Source organism: Pteronotus mesoamericanus, unplaced genomic scaffold (genome assembly GCF_021234165.1).
Source record: "Pteronotus mesoamericanus isolate MK-2021 breed Mesoamerican mustached bat unplaced genomic scaffold, CSHL_Meso_final contig_22, whole genome shotgun sequence".
Classification (NCBI taxonomy): Eukaryota; Metazoa; Chordata; class Mammalia; order Chiroptera; family Mormoopidae; genus Pteronotus; species Pteronotus mesoamericanus.
The window spans coordinates 3,493,811-3,513,057 of NW_026555090.1; the positions used below are offsets into that span (position 1 = coordinate 3,493,811).

General features: G+C 44.8%; 1 protein-coding gene across 2 annotated transcripts in view; it reads left to right on the top strand.

Moving 5' to 3' along the window:
- Positions 1–19,247, top strand: part of UBB (ubiquitin B) — a 139,877-nt gene continuing 120,630 nt past the window's right edge. The window contains exons 1-2 of one of the 2 annotated variants that reach the window (XM_054571206.1): positions 1–135; positions 1,107–2,170. In XM_054571206.1, coding sequence (XP_054427181.1) covers positions 1,113–2,030 — 918 coding nt within the window. In that variant the 5' untranslated portion in view covers positions 1–135; positions 1,107–1,112 and the 3' untranslated portion in view covers positions 2,031–2,170. Of the gene's footprint in view, positions 190–1,106; positions 2,171–19,247 lie in introns of both variants that reach the window. The other variant, XM_054571205.1, reaches the window with a different exon arrangement.

Below are 19,247 nucleotides of genomic sequence, written 5' to 3' on the forward strand. Positions count from 1 at the left end.
AGCCGAGCGAACTACTTTCAGCGGCGTATGGACATGACGACTACGTAGAAGTGATGAGTCACGCAACAGACGTTGCATAAATTTCTGCTCCGCGGAGCAGGAGTATTCAGAAGCGGCTGATACTCGCAAGTGGTGGTACGTCGTGTGGAAGTGACTTCACCTGGGTGGGATTTTCACAGTCGCCGGCAGGTAGTGGTCCACAGTCTTCGAGACCCGGGATGGGTTGGGTAGTGGTGCCTAAGTAAGACGGTACTGGCCAAGTCTCGTGTCTGGGTGGGCGTCTAGGAAAGGAGCCGGGGGAGGGGCAGGCGAGGTGACGCGACGTCGTGCTGCCGGGCCTTTCCGGAAGAGGGGTCCTTGTTTACGTGTACGGAGCGGGGGCGTTTCGCGCGCGCGCCGAGCCTAACGGGCGCTTAACCGATGGAGGGTCCATCGTGTGTACTTCAGAGGGGGGAGGCAGGGAAAAGGTAGTGTGTCTTATAGAAACCTTTTAATTTGGATTCGCAACGTAGAGAAAATGTTGCATTTCATTGCCATTTAAATATTTTTATTTTCCTGTGTCCTGTGGAGTGGTTTTTTTTTCCCTTTTCATTGTACGTGTTTTGCTTAAGTTTTGTTGAGAAATTGTTGCGGCTAGTGAAGGGTGTGGTACAGTGAAGGAACAAAGTCCTGGATGGTAAATTTACAAAATACGTTTGGTCCTTTAACCAGTGTAAGTTCAAGCCGTGACTAAAGAACTTAGGATTTGACCCTGGCCGGTGTGGCTCATTTTTTTGGAACGTGTCCCCTACATCGAAGGGTTGGGAGTTAGGTTTCTGGTCAGGGCACATAAGTTTTGATTCCATCTATGAGGCGTGTGTGGGAGGCAACCATGGATGTTCTTCTCTTTCTTCCTTTCTCCAAAAATCAATAACCCTGTTTTGTTTTTTCTAACGAACTTTGTATTAGTCTAGTAAAAATTGGAGGTTTGTCAGAAATATAGGTAGTGTAAGGCATTTTGGAAGAAGAGTATTAACTGTCAATTTTGAAGAATTGATTAGATGTGAAAATAGTAAATGTGAAAATCCTGTAATGATACGCTAAGTTCTGTCTTTTGAACTCTGTAGATCAAAATGCAGATCTTTGTGAAGACCCTGACAGGCAAGACCATCACCCTGGAGGTGGAGCCCAGCGACACCATTGAGAATGTGAAAGCCAAGATCCAGGATAAAGAGGGCATCCCCCCCGACCAGCAGAGGCTCATCTTTGCAGGCAAGCAGCTGGAAGATGGCCGCACTCTTTCTGACTACAACATCCAGAAAGAGTCCACCCTGCACCTGGTCCTGCGCCTGAGAGGTGGTATGCAGATCTTCGTGAAGACCCTGACCGGCAAGACCATCACCCTGGAGGTGGAGCCCAGCGACACCATTGAGAATGTGAAAGCCAAGATCCAGGATAAAGAGGGCATCCCCCCCGACCAGCAGAGGCTCATCTTTGCAGGCAAGCAGCTGGAAGATGGCCGCACTCTTTCTGACTACAACATCCAGAAAGAGTCCACCCTGCACCTGGTCCTGCGCCTGAGAGGTGGTATGCAGATCTTCGTGAAGACCCTGACCGGCAAGACCATCACCCTGGAGGTGGAGCCCAGCGACACCATTGAGAATGTGAAAGCCAAGATCCAGGATAAAGAGGGCATCCCCCCCGACCAGCAGAGGCTCATCTTTGCAGGCAAGCAGCTGGAAGATGGCCGCACTCTTTCTGACTACAACATCCAGAAAGAGTCCACCCTGCACCTGGTCCTGCGCCTGAGAGGTGGTATGCAGATCTTCGTGAAGACCCTGACCGGCAAGACCATCACCCTGGAGGTGGAGCCGAGCGACACCATTGAGAATGTGAAGGCCAAGATCCAGGATAAAGAAGGCATCCCCCCCGACCAGCAGAGGCTCATCTTTGCAGGCAAGCAGCTGGAAGATGGCCGCACTCTTTCTGACTACAACATCCAGAAAGAGTCCACCTTGCACCTGGTCCTGCGCCTGAGAGGTGGCTGTTAATTCTTCAGTTTTGCATTCATAGTGCCCAGTGATGGCCACTACTCTGCAATCTAGCCATTTTTCCCCGTTTAAGTTTAGAAATTACCAGTTTCAGTAATTGCTGAATCTGTTCAAAGTGTTAATAAAGGTTTCATTGCATGGTAGCAATTTGGTGTCTTTTGTCATGAAGTTGTGTGATGTGGGCATTCCTAACTGGTAAAAGGTGTTCAAGGAAGGGATTTAATTTTGAGATTGTTCATGTGACCAAAAGTCAGTCTCTTGACTTCGGTAAACATTGGGTGTACCAAGATAAGGGAACTTTGTCAAAGTCTTGTAATTAGTGGTTGATTGTTGTGCTTTTTTTGTTTGCCTATTGCGTTATATTCAAGTGTTTAACTTGAAGTAGTGAAGTGGAACCCCAATCCTGTCTGTTGTATGTGAAGTCCACTTAATTGCGGTGCCCTTGTCAAGTTTGAAAGAAGGCTGGCTGGTGAGAAAGATTGTATGAAAGAATTCCAGTTAAAAAGTATTCTGATTTAAGGCAATTTGCTGACACTGGTATGTTAGGCAGCAAATGAAGGTGGGTGCTAACAGCAGTCTAACCTTAATGACTGACAGCTTTGCTTTATTTTAAGGAGAAAGAAGATTGCAACAACAAACGAAATTATCTACTTTGGGGACTTGATAAAGTTACTTTGTCTAAATCCAGCATAAGCAGTTACTACTCTGGCCATACTAATAATAATAAAGTAGTATATTTTTAATACCAGTAGAAGAATTTTGAGGGACTAAGAATCTGGACACACTGTTCTTACAGTGGAGTTTTAAGTTCTCAACCTCTTTACCTGTTACAATCAAGTCTGTGTGGTGTAACCAATAATACAGTGGTTTCTCAACTTGAGACAAAACTGAAATGTGTGGGGAGTGTATATGAGGAGGGAGAAGTTGCAAGTTTTTGTTTCTCAGGTTATACTGTAGGGAAATAACTACTGGTACTAACTCGTAAAATCACAAGTGCGTTTGACTCCAGACGTGCATTAAAATTAAAACCAAGCATCAGGCCTGGAAATGTGCCCTTGGTGTTCCAATTATACCGCAAGATGGCCTAGTGTGTAATTTTAGGAACTCTGCCTTAGCAGTAGGTTCTCAAACATGTTTTAGAAATCCACTTAAATTTGAGCATAAAAAATTGGAGTACTTTGGGTTTAAGTTGGACATTGGAGATAGCACTTAATTTCAGATTAATACAGTGAAGTAATGCTTCAACTCTTTGGAGGTGGTAAAAATCAAGGCTTTAAAAAGCCATATTTAAACAAGAGAACTCTTCGTTGTCGCATTGGAAGGTAGCACTTTCAGTCCCACCATTTCAAGTTGATTTGCTCAAGGCGTAGTTCTTGTTAGGAGCAAATCAAGGACTGGGATCCAAGTATTCTGTCAACTTACGACTTAGGTCATAAAGTTCTTTGAGTTATATTAGTTTTCCTGTGAAAACTAATAGAGTTTTCAGGGTGTCCTCAAACTCGTGCTTTTACTAAGCAGGGCTTTTGCTGAATGCAGTAAAATAATTCTAAAACAGGTCTTAGGATAGTAAAGCCAGGTTTTAAAGAAAATCCCCACGTTTTTCTTTACCCCTAATAAAAACCTTGACCCTTTGCAGGCCAGCACTCAATCCATTGAGCCACACCAGCCAGGGCTAAAAACCTTGATTAATAAGTCTGAAGAATAAATGTATTTCACTGAACAGTGGTTGATTTGGGCAAATAGGACTTGCACAATTGTGTTATTTCTTCCACATCTTCACCATAACTTCACTTGCTAACAGGTCAGTGTGTTCTGTAGGCTTGTGAAAACAGATTGTCTATTCCATAGGGATTCCCAAAGGTATTAGTGAGTCTCAGCAAATCCACCTTGCACACACTTGAAATTTGAGCAAGGAAAAGTCTGCATGTGCCTTCAACCTGTGCTCAATTGGGTTTTGGAAGTGGGTTAACCTTGGTCTCAAATCTTGCTCTGCACTGAGTAAAACAGGCCAGTTGTGGTTTGTGGTTCCTGTTCAGTTCTCTGCTGGCAGTGCTATGGAGAAATGTTACTGTGTAGCTTTGTTTTGGGATGATTTAGGAATGGGAGAGTTGATAATTTTTACATGTTTCCTGTCACCCAATTTAATGTTCATTTTCCAGCTATTTGTCATCTTAGAGCCAGGAATCTCAATTGCAGTGTTGGCCAAGATGCTAAAAAGCCAATTAGAGGGAAGAGACAATGTTACAGCCCACGATGCAAATACCTCACTGCCCTTCCTTAAGGAAATGTCTCCCTGCACCTCCCTACCTCTTAAAAACATACAACACCACAGAAGGTTGTGTATGGGATGGATCTTTGTGACTTGTTAGGATGGTGTCAAAAGTAGATGGGGGTCAGTCTTCCAAAAAATTTATTTTGAACCCATTTTTGGACCTGGACTACCTCCAAAAAGCCAAACTCCATGTGTAAATCAGACCTACTGCCTTGGGATCCCAGAGTTTGCAGGACATGCTGCAATTTAACCATCTTTAGTTGTTAATCCTCATTGTCCACCTTTTACTTGGGAATTTATTAATATGTCTGTATCTTGCGATCTTTCCTGAAAGAATGCACCTGTGTGCAAAGGTGTGCTAACAGGATCATTGGCTTAGCATACTGAAAGCAAGTCCCTGTAGCCAGTTCCACTCCAAGATAAAGTTTTTGTCAGTTCTTAGTGAAACGGGGAAAAATGAACACAGTGGTTTATACATAACAGTGCATGCAATTTGGAAGATGAATATATCCTCTATAAAGACATTACAGTGTAACAGTGATGGGACACAACTACTTGAGTTTAAATCTGGCTCCACTTAGTGGCCTGTAATCTTGGGCATACAAAAGCATGGGCCCCTGTTTAACATTGGTCGCTTTAGGTCGGTAAAAGATTTTGAAGGGAGGTGTATTTTCCAACTCCATTCTGAGTATGTTTGTGTCTGCTGCCCAGAGACCTCCAGGGGGCCCGAAGTCATTTGCAGCTTAGCATCAACATTGTTCACAACCAAGCATCCTTAAGAGAGCCAGTAAAGTATTTCGGCCCTAAAGTAAAACTTCCAAATTGGTAGAGTTACTGAATTGATACGCACAAGTCTGGTTCATTCTTTACATCTTTGAGGGCTTGTAGAAACTACATTTCATGACTTAACTGTATCGTGAGACTTTTCATCTTAACTTGGCTCATTCCTCAAGTAATCTGAAGGGGCAAGTCATGGCTCCCTTTTAGTTAGGCCCAGCCAACTCTCAAGATGTTTATTTCTGGGAAAGTGTATAGCACTGAGTGCAACAATAAATACTAAAAGGGAAATAACGAGGTTTTTGGGTTTTTTTTAAAATGATCCCATAACTTTTTTTTTTTTTTTAATTTTTCCCCCCCTGTCATCAGAAGTTGAGTGGTGAGTTCTGGCTGGTGTGGCTCAGTGGATTGAGTGCCAGCCTCTGGACCAAGGGGTCGCCAGTTCAGTTCTTAGGGCACATTCCTGGGTTGCAGGCCAGGTCCCCAGTGGGGGGCATGCAAGAGGCAACCACATGTTGATGTTTCTCTCCCTCTCTTCCTCCCTTTTCTAAAAATAAAATCTTTAAAACAAAAGAAAGTTGAGTGGTGAAGTTCATTTCCCAGCTAGTGGAGCTCAGCCAACCCCTGTAATTTGTTCTAGCACCTGCTACTACAACCCCACAATACCTACCAGGACTCCTCTTAAGGAACACTTTATCTTGAGATACTTCTAAAATCAGTGTTTCCCAAACTTTGTCCTCCAGACACAACCACTGTAAAAAGGATGCTGTGTAGTCACAAGGGCTCAGGAAGTTGTTACCTCCCTTCTGGAGATTTTACAATGTGTACTAGCATATTAATGGCCCCAAGAAGTTCTGCCTTAAAGGACTTTCATGTTTATGCCAGTGTTTTAACAAGTTCACATTTTTTAACCTTTTTTGTTAATCTCCCTCACTTTTAATCCTCACCTGGGGATATATTTATTGTTTTTGAGAAGAGAACAGGCAAGAGAGAAACATCAATTTGCTGACTCCCATACATGCTCTGCCTTGGGGATCCAGCCCTCAACCTAAGTATGTTCCCTGACCAGGGGTCAAACCTTCATCCTTTTGTTGTACAGAACAATACTGCAAGCAACTGAGCCATCCAGACAGGGCAATGTCCCTCACCTTTTGAGAAACATTGTTCAAGGCATGACTTCTCCTGTCTACCTGTCTAGCAATGGGAATTGTGCATGGTTCCAAGCCTCTTTCAAAAATGTTTTGCGTACTCAAAACTGTAAACCTACTTTTGTCCCACCCTGTATTTCATAGTATGGGTATCTCACACTTTCCCCATCTTACTGATGATTGTTTAGATTTTTAATTTTTCACTGTCAATGCTGCAGTGAACATTATTGTAAATGTCTCATTGCTGTATCAAAGAAAATGGCATTTAAAAATTTGTGATTACTACAAAATTGCCCTTCAAAAATACTGTACCACACACAGTGGAATATTCAGTTTTAAAAAGGAAGGAAATTCTGATACACATGCTACAACATGGATGAACCTTGGACACATGATGCTAAGTGAAATCAGCTAGTCACAAAAGGACAAATACGATGATATTACACTTAACATGAGGTATCTAGAAAAGTCAGAAAGTACAGTGGAGGTTGCCAGGGGCTAGGGGGAGAGGAATAGGAGGTTGGTGTTTAATGCATATGTAGTTTTAGTTTGGGATGATGAAAAAGTTCTGGAGATTATAGTGGTGATGGTTGTGCAAAAATATGAATGTTCCAATGACACTGAACTGTACACTTAAAAATGGTTAAAATGGTACATTTTATGTTACGTAGTTTATACCACAATTTTTGTAAAAACAACACCCATTATAAATTCTCATCAATACAGTGTAAGTACCTAGCTTTCTATACCCTCATTAACATGTTATGAATCATTTCAATTATGGGTAATTTGAAGGGCAAACAACACCTTATTTTAATTTACTTATTTCTGATTAAACTTGTGAGGTTAAACACTTTTTGTATGTTTTCTTAACATTAATCTGTACTGAGGATTACCTTTTCACATATTTGCTCTTTTATTTGTTTGTATGACCCTATCCTAAAAAGTACTGATTTATCTGTTCTAATTGTGATAAACAATCTTTCAGACTATTAATTTCACTTTTTACTTATGATTTTTTTGTAAAAACAAGTTTTGAATCTGAAAGAGAACCTGGCAATCTTTTTCTTTATGACTTCTTGACAAAAGAAACAAGTACAAGTGTAAGGCTTGTTGATAATTACAATTTTTAATTTTTTTTTTAAAAGAAAGGGAATCACACAATGCATCTACACCTCTCTGGGTGAAGAGTGTTCCAGGAAGAGAAACCTGCCACCCCTGTGACTCCCAGATCATAATAGCTTTCTTTCCCACAGGGATCAACAGCCTCTTTGGAGCCATATCTACTGATTAACTCATTGCTTTTTCAACAAGTGTGCTGCAAGAGGCACCCTGATGTTCTGCAAGAAGTTTTAAAACAATATGTGACTATTTAGATAGGGGCACTGCCCTCTTTTCCCTTAGCTTGTCAAATAAAAAAATGAGAATAGCCAACACAATAGCCATCTGGTGTGAATGAATCAAAATTATACCTATTTTTTGTTATATCAGCAAAAAAATACATTTTTCAGTGTGCCAAAGAATTTTAGTAATAAGTTTATGTGTGCCATGCGATGAAAAAGGTTGAGAAATTGCTGTATTAATGCCTGTAGTGTCAATAGTGGCTTTGATAAACACCTTTATTTCACATAATTATACTTTACCAAGCATACTGAACACTTACTGTTTTCTGTCATTCATATGCTAGCCCCATGCTTCCTTATAAGTTAAATAAATGTGTTTCATAATAACAGACTCAAAATACTTATTACAAACAATGAGGACATATCAGAGTGTCCAACCTATATAATGCTTTAGGAGTTAATACCAACATTTTAGGGTGGGGAAAGTGCGATCCTTTTTTGATGAAACTTACCAATTTTGCCTCAATTTTATTGATGTTTTGGGTTTAAGTTTTTTTATTTTTTTCAAAATGGAAAAAGCTTAATTCACATTTTTATCTTATTAAAGGAACAACACAACATATATTCATCAGTTTTTAAGAATTCAGGTAATATAGAATGGGAAAAAGAAGAAAGTAAAATAACCTGAATAAATTACCTGAATTTCCACCAATTAGAGGCAACTATTGGTAACATTTTTTAAAACAGAAGCTCATACAATTTTTTTATGTCCTGCTTTTTCTTACTATATATATTTTATGTTAATAAATCTTCATTTAAATAACTGCATAGCATGCTATTGTATGTATCATTTATTTAATCCATATTAATGGCACATTTGTAGACAACTTCATGATCAACACCTTTAGAAATTCATCTCTTCACATTTTTGTCAAAAGATAAATAAACCAACCCTGGCTGGTGTGGCTCAGTGGATTGAACGCTGGCCTGTGAACCAAAGGGTCACCAGTTTGATTCCCAGTTAGGGCACGTGCCTGGGTTGCAGGCCAGGTTCCCAGTTGGGAGTGTGCATGAGGCAACCAGTCGGTGTATCTCCAATACAGCAATGTTTCTTTCCCTCTCTTTCTCTCTTCCTTCCCATCTCTCTAAAAATAAATAAATAAATAAAATTTTTTTAAAAAAGAGAGCCAGAAAAAATATTTACAACACAGGTGGAAGGAGGTGGAGGAAGTTATAGGGGGATAAATGGTGATTGACGGAGACTTGACTTGGGGTCCTGAACACACAATACAGTGTTCAGATTATGTGTTGTAGAATAATGTACCTGAAACCTGTATAATTTTATTAACCAGTGACACCCCAATGAATTCAATAAAAAAAAAATATTTACAACATATATAAAAGGCCAATTCCTTTAATATGTAAGTTTCTACAAATATATAAAAAAATAGGTTAGTAGTCAAATAAAAAAATAGGCAAAGGATAGGAGCAGACAATTCACAGAGGAGAAAATGATTCTTAAATGTGAATCTGTTTATATATTATTAACATAGACTGTTAATACACTATTTCCAAGGGTGTAGGGAAATACATCCTTATGCATCGTTGGTCAGCATAAACTAGTAAAACCTCTTTGGAGGGTAGTTGGTAAGTACCTATGAAGATTTGAAATATCCTTTGACCCAGCAATTCCACTAGTAGGGATTTTTCAGATATTCTCTCAGATGTGAACAAAGAAACATGAATACAGATGTTAACTGCTGTATTCTTAATAGTAGCAATACACTAAAAAACCTAAATGTGAATAGCAGTATGTGTTAACACCTGTCTGAAAAGGGGGTTATTTATTTTTAATGATTTTGCATATACATAGGATGATTCTAGAAGAATACCTAGAAATTGCTAATGTTATCTGGCAAATATATTTTAATAAAAAAGAAAAAGAAATTACTAAAACAGTTCCAAAAAAGGAAGTGGGAAGGGTATACATACTTTTCACAATATAGTATCTTTTGAAACTGCTTGAATTTTCATCATGGGCTAATATTATCTATTTAAATAAATAAGTAATTCAAAAATTTACATTTATTTGATGAGTGAGGTTTAGCATGTTCTTTCTTTTCTCCTGTGGACTCTTCCTTCATATCTTCAGTTTTTAAAAATTTTGTTCAGTTGTTTTATTGGTTTGCTAAGAGCTCATTATATGTTTAAGAACATTTACTTTTTGCTGCAGACACTGAAATTTTGTTCAGTGGTTAAATTTTAGAGTTTCAGAAATTTCCCTGTAATTAGGAGGTATTTAAGGTAGTTTGCCAGGATCCCAATGACACAAGCCCATCTTTTTATGCAGTTTTCCATCACACCAGTGTATATTTGTGCAATTTGGTGTCGTTTACTAGCTCCATGGGTGGTCCAGGTGGTGCACCTTCTTTCCTGTTCCTAGCACTGAAGCAAGGGGCTAGGCTCCAGGTCAATTAATAGCTGGCGTTCAGAGGAACCTGAAGAAAGCGGAAGCTTAGCAGAGCCAGACATCAAACAGCCTTGGTCCGATCTAGGTGTGGAGATGGATGTGAACTTGCGGGTATGAGGCGCGGGCCAGGTTCTGGGACCAGGTGGCTCTGTGGGCAGAGGCACCCCACCTCGACTTCTTCAATATGTGGCCCATGCCTCCCAAACACTGGCCTTGAGGAGTGGAGGTAATGCTCCCAATTTTCAGAACTGCTCTACTCATGGTGATCAGAGTGGAAAATACTGACTTCTGCGTCCAGCCAAGGGGGTGCTTTCAGCCTTTCGGGAGAAGGAGGCCTTTGGGACTTATCGGAGGAAGACCTTACTTCTAAGGCCCAATACACTCTCCTGATCATGTTCCACCCTTCAACAAACTGGGCTTCAACCCCCGCACTTTGTCGCTTCGCTGGCAGCTTCCAACACCTTCTGCTTCGCCTTGGCTTCCAGTGAAGCAGCACCCCATCCCCTACCCACCCATGTGAAAACTGTTTTTCTGAGCATCAGGCCTGAGTCATCGACTTTAGAAGCTAAAATGGCCTCTCTTTTACAGCCAGTTCTTTAATTTGGAAGCCCTGATGGCCTTTCTGGCCATCGTACGCCTCTCCCTCCTCCCTTGAGCTTCTCCTGGAAGCAGCTTGGCAAAGTTTCCTGGAGCAATATGGCTCCTTGACGCCACAGCGGCCAAGAACTGGAGAAGGGGGAAGCTCCTGAGCCACCTGAAAGCATGACCTTCAAAAACAGAGACCTCGAGAGACCAGAAGGGAGAGGCTGAAGGAGCAAAGGTGGGGCGGGGCTGGGGCGGTGCTGGGAGAGTGAGCCGAGTGGGACTGTGGCTTGTCTGCCCCTCTTGGCTGCTCTGGGCCTCAGCTTGCCCAGAGCAGCTGATATCGCTGCTGTCTCTCCTCTCCTGCAAAACCACAAGAACGCAGGCTGAGGTGACTCTGGCTTCCAGTAATGTGCTGATGATTTCCTCTAAGCAGGGGCTCGCCTGCTGACTGACTTCACCCACGTAAAATAATTCACTTGTTTCCCTTTCAGTTCTGTCCTCTCCACTCCTATTTCTGGCCAGAGCAGTACCTCCTGGCTCCAAGCTCTGTCCACTGGGCTCATGTGGGGCCTGAAGTGGGTCTTCTAACATGGAAATTTATACTGAAATAAGGGACCTATGCCTAAAGACATACCACAGAGTAAATAGAACATCTGTGCAGGCTCTCCTGGGTGACCCCAAACCACAGAATGTAAGGGAGAAAAAGGTGGATACCCAAACTTTCGGTGAAGCATGGTGTGGGCACATCCAGAAACTGGCAAATATCATCCCTTCCATTCTGGAAAGGTGGGGCCAAACAGTTCTGTGTGAATCCAAGCCCACAGAGGTGATGAGACAGGTGTGCTGGGTTTGTCTGCTCTCCCCAGAGAGAGAGGCAGGGAGAGATGGAGAGTGCCCTGACCCACTGGAACTGAACCTGCAACCTAGGCAAGTGCCCTAAGTGGGAATCAAACACGCAACCTTTTTGTTTACAGGAAAAAGCGCCAAACAACTGAACCACGTGGCCAGGGCTGGGATGTGCTGTTTGGAGCTGGGAAGATAAAATGGGGGAGTGGGATTCTGCTCTTGCTCCCCCCACTCACTGTCACGGAACACACAGTGCTTACCACCCCCTGCATCGCGCCCCCTCAACGACTCAGGGCTCTGCTCCAGATGCACTTAGAGTCAAATCAGGGCCACCCAGGCCTCCTGTGTTTGGGAGATGCTGAGAAAAACACGTGCGGACTGGCTGACTTCTGGCAGTAGGGAATGGCACTTTGTGGGTGAGTCATCGTCATGCCGCTCCTCCCTGGGGAGCAGAGTGTGAAAACACGACTAGAGGGGTGATATTGTGGGGTGAGGGGTGACTGGCCGTGTTTTTCTTTCCTAGTTGCCTAGCAAAAACCCAAGTCTGGGTGAGCCCATCACCTGCCTTCTCCCTGCTTGCACCCAACTGCTGGGGGGAAAGTCACAACTAAGGAGACTGGTTTTATTTTAAATTCACGATTGCAAAACTCATGGGGATTCCGAACACTGCCAGACAATTTTACTCCATTAGTCTAAGAGGTGACAAGCTTCATTGTCTTTCTTCAGCCTCCCCACCACCCCTTATTCTCAGCTCGTGACCTTAACCTCACACTTTTTTGAGAAAACCACAGGTCATCAGATTTTCCCATGTCTCCCGAAAGCTGTCGTCTTGCCTTCTTATCTTCCCTTACGTGAACGGAGATGAACTCTTCCACTTGGGCATCCTCTCACCTTCTCAAGGACTTTGTGCTTTCAGGTACCTTCCTCCCTGCATTCTTAGTCTCTCCCTACTACTGCATAATGCCATCAGCATACAAGTAGAATCTTTCACTTCACAGTATCATTGGTCTTTAAACAAACAGTACCCCCCAGGTCTTTCAGTTAATGCCCCACTTCCCTGCTTCCCTGTATGATGAAGCACTTCCAAAGGGTGGCCTGCACATTGTCTCAACTTCAACTTCTTTACTTTTTCCCCCCCTGGATCCAGATTGTCTTTAAATATATAAATTAATAAATAAATCTTCACAATTATGACTGGGCTTACAGTTTAAAAATGGCTTTTTCGTCCTAGCTGGTGTGGTTCAGTGGACTGAGTGTCGGCCTGCGAACCAAAGGGTCTCCAGTTTGATTCCCAGGCAGGGCATGTGCCTTGATTGCAGGCCATGCCCCCAGTGGGGGTGTGCCAGAGGCAATGACACATAGATGTTTCTCTCTCTCTTCCTTCATCCTTTCCCCTCTCTCTAAAAATAAATAAATAAAATCTTTTATAAAATGAAAAACCAAAAATGACTTTATCCTCAGCTTCCTCTAAAAGATCATAAAAGACTAAAAAAGGTATAAACCCTCGAGGACAAAGAGAGTAGGAGACCAAGCAGCCAGCAGTATTTGCACCACAGGTAGGAGGACTACTTGTCACTCAGTAGAGAAGGTGAGATCTTAGTGTCCTGGGGACCCAAAGACAGATGAGACCCAGCTAACCAGGGGAGTGAAGTGGACATCTGTGTACTAAACTTTGGGAACCATGACATCACCCTAGGGGGATGCTCAAGCAAACCCCACTCGTGTACCAGGCATTTGAGGAAAGCCCCTACCGGGGGAAACAGAACTGAGATAGAAAGAGACAACACAGAGAAGCAAAGAAAACCCTGATGCACACATTTTCCTGTTCTCTCCCTAACTCTGGGCCCTGTGTGCTACTTCCAGGCCATGCCGGGCAGGAAGCATCCAGGTCCAGAGCTGCCTTGGCCAACAAGGTTTCCCTTCAGAGATAAGCTTTAGTAGAAATGAGTCAGGTTCCCACAACCCTGGGGCTCTGAGGGAGGGTCTACACTCAGATCTAAATCATTCTTTTTTATTTACATGATAAAGTGTAAATTTGAGTGACATTTCTGAAATTTCCTAAACTCTTGTTCCAAATTCCTGCCCCTGGATCTTCACGCAATGTGTCGTCCCTCTGCTACAGTCTGAGTGTTTGAGTCCGCCCCACCCCACCCCAACTTCTAATGTGGAAATCCTCATGCCCAGATACGATGGTGTTATGAGGTGGGGCCCGTGGTGGGTGTTTAGGTCAGGAAGGTGGAGCCCTCGTGAATGAAATTAGTGCCTAAAAGAGAAAGCAGCAAGAAGGTGCCTGGCTGTGAACCAGTATGGGACAATCCTGGTGCCTTGATCGTGGGCTTCCCAGTCTCTAGAGCTATGAGAAGTAAGTTTCTGTTGTTTATAAGCTGCCCAGTCTGAGGTTTGTTATAGCAGCCCAAATACACTAAGACACCTTCCAAACTAGAACCCAGCTCATCCTTTCCTTCCCAGGCCTGCAGGCAGTGGCAACAAACTTTCCTGAAAGTCTGAGGGTCTGGGTGAGGGCACAAACACTGAGGTAAGAACAAGCTATGTGGGACTTTAAAAGCCAGGGAGAGCCCTCACTGGTGTGGTTCTGGTAAACCTAAAGGCAGAGGGTTCGATTCCCAGGAGGGGCACATGCTTAGATTGTAGGATCGGTCCCCGGTTGGGGGCCGGTATGAGAGACACCAATTGATGTTTCTCTCCCTCTCTCTCTCCCTTCCCCTCTCTCTAAAAAAAATTGATAAGTGTGTCCTCAAGTGAGGGATACACAGGATCGTACATACTGTGTCATTCCATTCACATGACATTCTGAAAAGGGCAAAGCTACAAGAACAGAGATCAGGCCACTGGTTATGAGAGCATGGCAGAGGGGGCAGGGAGGGCAATGGCGCCCCAGAGCACCTCTCGGGGTGAAGACAGTGCTCTGTATCTTGATAGCTGTGGTGGTAAATACGAATATATACATTTGTCAAATTTTTTTGAGCTGTCAGCATAAAGGGGGCATACCTTTTTTAAAAATTACAAAGTAAATTTTTAAAGGATGTGAATTACAATAAACCTTTCTTCTCTCTCTCTCTTTCATTCTTTCTTTCTTTCTTTTTCTGTCAGAGAGATGGAAATGCAAAGGGAGATCAGAATGCCTGGGTTCAAATCCGGCCGCGATCGCTTGCAATGTGCTGTAGTCCAAGGAAGCTATGTAACCGAACGCCGGTCTGGCTGCGTGCCGCTAGGAAAGCCAATACTGAGAGGCAGGTGCTGATGTAAAGGAAAATGGTTTATTTGCAGATGCCAGCAACCTGGAAGACGGGGGACTCACGTCTCAAACCCCTTTTCTCCATCTTTCGGTGGAGGCGGAGGTTTTTATAAGGAGGGAGGGGGGAACAGAACAGAGACGTTCTCAATATGCAGACGAGCACAGACCATTCTGATAGGGCAAGTGATGATGGTCCAGGGTGCATCATCCTGGTTTAGTCATCCTGGCCTCACAGTTGAAGGTCCGCAAATCTCCCAGAGCTGGGATTAGTTCCTAGGATTCTTACACAAACTTGCTCTTCAAGCCACATATCAGTCAGAGTCAGCACTTACAGACACAAGGTCAAAAGAATGGTGGCGTGGTTTGCAATTTGGTCTCTCTGTTTCCTCTTTTCTGAAGTGGAGATTCCAATGAGATCTGCCTCCCAAGGTGGACGTAAGGATTAAAAAAAACAAAACCATGCTCCTAAAGCTCCTGGCTGAAAGCTCAAGTGCGGGCTTCCAGCTTTGCCCTGGCTCCCCGCAGGCCGGAGGGAGGTGCCACCTGTTCCCATCCCTTGGGTGCACCCCTCTGGCGGGTGCACCCTCTCCGTGGAGGGGAGGCAGAGGGCACAGGCTCTGAAACCCTCACTGCCCTGCGACGTGGGGAGAACAGTGGGTCATGATGAGCGCAATGTCCAGTCGAAGGAGCGGTCCTGAGGTTCTCCCACCTCTGGCCCTGAGGCCTCACCGTGACCTGGGACGCCGGCTCGCCCCGCCCCGGCAGGGCGGGATCAGCCCGGGGTGGTGGCTCACCGCCTAAGCGGCTGGGGCCTCGCCTGGGCGGGGGCGGGGCGAAGTGGGGGAGGTGTGGGGAACTAGCAGTGGGGAGGCTGGGGGAGGCTAGGGGAGGCGGGGGCGGTGGGGGCGGTAAGAAAGGGCAGCGCCTGGGGCCAGGCTGCGGAGGGGCCCAGGGCGAGTGCGGGGCGAGGCTAGGGCGCGGCGGGGCGGAGTCCCCGGCCAGGGAGGCGGGGCGGGCGCGGCGAGGCGCTCCTGTCCGCCTCCTGCCTCTCCACCCTCCGGGTCTCGGTGCTGGGCCGCGACCGCGGAGCCGCCGGGTGACCCCGGTGTGGGCCTGGGCTGGGGCCACCTGCGCCGGCCTTCGTCCGGGTCCCTGGCGCGGGCTGCACCCGCCCTGACTCTGCGTCCGCAGGCCGCAGCCTGTGTCCGTCCGGACGGTGTCTCTCTGACCCCGGCTGCCGCTCCCGCCCCCTCTTTAGCGCAGCCTTCCGCCGACTTTCTCCTGTCCTGGGTTCCCAGGTGGGAGAACACCCCTTTCTCCCGGTCTTTTCGGTAGTAAAGCCAGGCACCCACTAACCATTAGCAGGGGCTGCTGCGAACAGGCCCGGCCCCCGCCCGAGGCTGGGGATTCCCGAGAGGCTCCCGGGCTCGAGCCAGGGTTCCCAGATTTGGCCCGGCGCCCGGCGGCGGCTATTCTGGGTCCTGGGAGAATGTCGCCTCACGTCCGGACCTGGCCGAGCGGTGGCCTTTGGGACTCGGAGGGCTCACTGGGGCGGTGTGGGAAGGGGCAGCGCACTTTCCCAGAGCACGAACTCTCTCAGGCCCGCAGGCCGTGCCCGCACCGGCGGGACTTCGGTCCCCTTCGCCTCCAGGAGGCGGCCTCGGTCTCGGCGGCCCCGTAAGGCCCCGAAGGTCCTCTCTGAACACCAAGGCCACCCCAGCTAGCGTGTTTGGTTTTTTGTTTTGTTTTGTTTTGTTTTGTTTTCTCCTCTCTCCACTAGGAATGAGCCTGATCGCCTCTCTGGCCTCTGGCTCCCTTGTGCCAGGAAGCCCATCGAGCCTACCAAGCTATTTCTAGCTCCTGTCAGCCCCGGGGGGCTACCTCCAGCCAGGAAACGCGGCCCAGCGCACACTCTGTACCAAGTGCTGGGGTTGGCTTGCCCACCTCCCCTCGCCACGTCCCACCTTCCTTCCCTCCAAGGCCAGAGCAATTCCCACCTTACAAACTCAACTCCTCGCTCCCACCTCTCTTTAGAATTTGCCTTAATTATACAGGGGCTTTAGGCACCTCCTGTACAATTGAGTTGACTTGGGATAGCGGTTTCCCACACTCTTCTAATGTAGAGAGCTTCTATGAAAACTTTTATAAGCTGTGATGTGTAAAGCGAAGCAATTAAGATAAATTTATATGGAAAATCCTTGGAGGGTTCCCAGATCCAAAAAATAACCTGAAAAATCATACCAAAATACGCTTAACTATGTCCAGTTTTATGCTAAGCTTAAATACCCTTACAAGCTCTTAGGCTTTTCTGATACCTTAGGATACATCTTGCTAACAGATGCACAAAATAAAGTGAATAAAGCACAGCTGCTCACAGAGCCAGTTCAAGCTCTGGCGCTTGATGCTGAGACGCTCTGCGGGGGGCAGGGCGCCCGCACTGCTGAGGGGGGGCTCGCCGCCTCTCTCTGTGAGACCAATGCTGAGCGCTATTTTCGCTTTTGCCTTTTTTCATAAAGGCAAAAATCTTTGGGTTTCTTTTGGTTAGTGAAAACAGGTACAAATGTAGGTCTCTTGTCAAAGCAAAGTGGTGTAATGAGAACTTTAAAAAAGCAAGGATGCATGTATTTGGTAAAAATGGTAAAAATAAAATTCAAGTAGTACAAAACGTACACACTAAAAAGAAAGTTGCTTTAGCGCCCTTGACCCTTAGTTCCCGTCTCCAAAATGCATCTCCAACATACTTTTGTGACCGCTCAGTTGTTTTTATTAAAATTGATTCTGCAAGTAAATTCAAATAAAAAAACACGGCTCTACGAAAAGTTACTAAGTGTAAAATGAAGCACATAGGAAAGATACCACAGAAAGGCTGTTTGGGAGATTTTCCTCGTGGGGAGGATGGACTGGGTGATGCTTTTCAAAATGTGGTTCTAATGGCATCGGGACTGAGGAAGTCGTACTTCCCTGCTTGAAACGTTTTCCCCTAAAAACATAGGAATATTTCCCTGCACAGAAGCCTTTAAAATATATTTAATTCATATAAAAAGTCATCGATTTAAAGTGTATAATTCAATGATCTTTTGTTTTCTTTAGGAACAAAAAAGGGAACTTGTTTATTGAGGGCAAGAGGATGCAAGCAATATAAAAAAATCAAGTTTTCTGACTTTAATTGACTTTTTTTCCTATTGTCAAATGCGAGTGGAATTTTATTTGCACATTTTCTAAGGGTCCCCCCAATCTGCTCATGCAAACCTAATACGAGGGAAGCTGTAGGGCGGGGATTCCTTAAGTGACCACTAGGGGCACTCTTACAGGGGGGCGCGGTGAAGTAACTGCTCAGTGTTGCCCACTTCCCCTGTGCCCCACGTGTACGACAAAATGGTCACCTCCTGTAATGGGGAGCCCAGCAGCTAGTGAACAGAAGTCCACTCTGCCATCTCAGTACTAGTCCAGGTAATTTCATTATTTTGTCCACAGCCAGAGGGTCTTTTTGATTTTCTAAAAATTCAGGAAACTCCTTTTCCATGAATACTTTCAGGTCTTCTTTTGTTAAGTAGCCTTTATCCCCAGCAAATGTGTGAACTGTGAAATCCATGGTTTCCATGACATGCCCATTTGGGATGTCTTTTGGAAAGGTCTGTTAAAACCTTGGCAGGAGGCGTGGCCAGAAGTGTCAGGCTCGGCTGGCTGAGATGTGTGGCCAGTGGGGTCTTTACTGTATTTACAGAGTTGTGTAGCCACCAACACAATCAAATTTAGAACATTTCATCACCCCAGAAAGAAGCCCTGTACCCATTAGCACCCCATTTCCCCCAAATTCCCTTGTCCTAGGCAGCCACTGATCTTCTTTCTGTCTTCATAGATTTCCCTATTCTGGACATTTCATCTAAATGGAATAATGCAATATGAGCTCTTTTGTGACTGACTTCTTTCACTTAGCCTAATATTTTTAAGGTTCATTCATGTTTCAGCATGTATCAGTACTTCATTCCTTTTTATGACAAAATAATATTCCATCGTATGAAGAGACCACATTTTATTTATCCCCTTGTCAGTTGATGGGCAGTAAAAAAGGCAAGATCTCACCCCGTGGAGAGTTTGGTAGGTAGGGGTGGTTTGTTTCCACTCAGCTGTTATGAACAATGTTACTGTAAACATTTGTGCGTAAGTGTTGTGTGGACATATGTTTCCATTTCTTTTGAGTTGATACCTGAGTAGAATTGCTAGGTCATATGGTAACTCTCTGTTTAATCTTTTGAGGAATAGCCAGACTTTTCCAAAATGGCTTCACTATTTTACATTTCACTAGCAGTGTATGAGAAATTCCAATTTCTCCACATCCTCACCAACACCTATAATTTTTTATCTTCTTGATTCTGGCCATCCTCGTGGATGTGAAGTGGTGTCTCATAGCGGTTTGGGATTTCCCTTTTGGCTACTGATCTGAAGACTTTTTGTAAGCTCTTTTGCATGTAGGGTTGTCTGTCCAATTGTCATTGTCACCTGATGTGGTGATGTCTCTG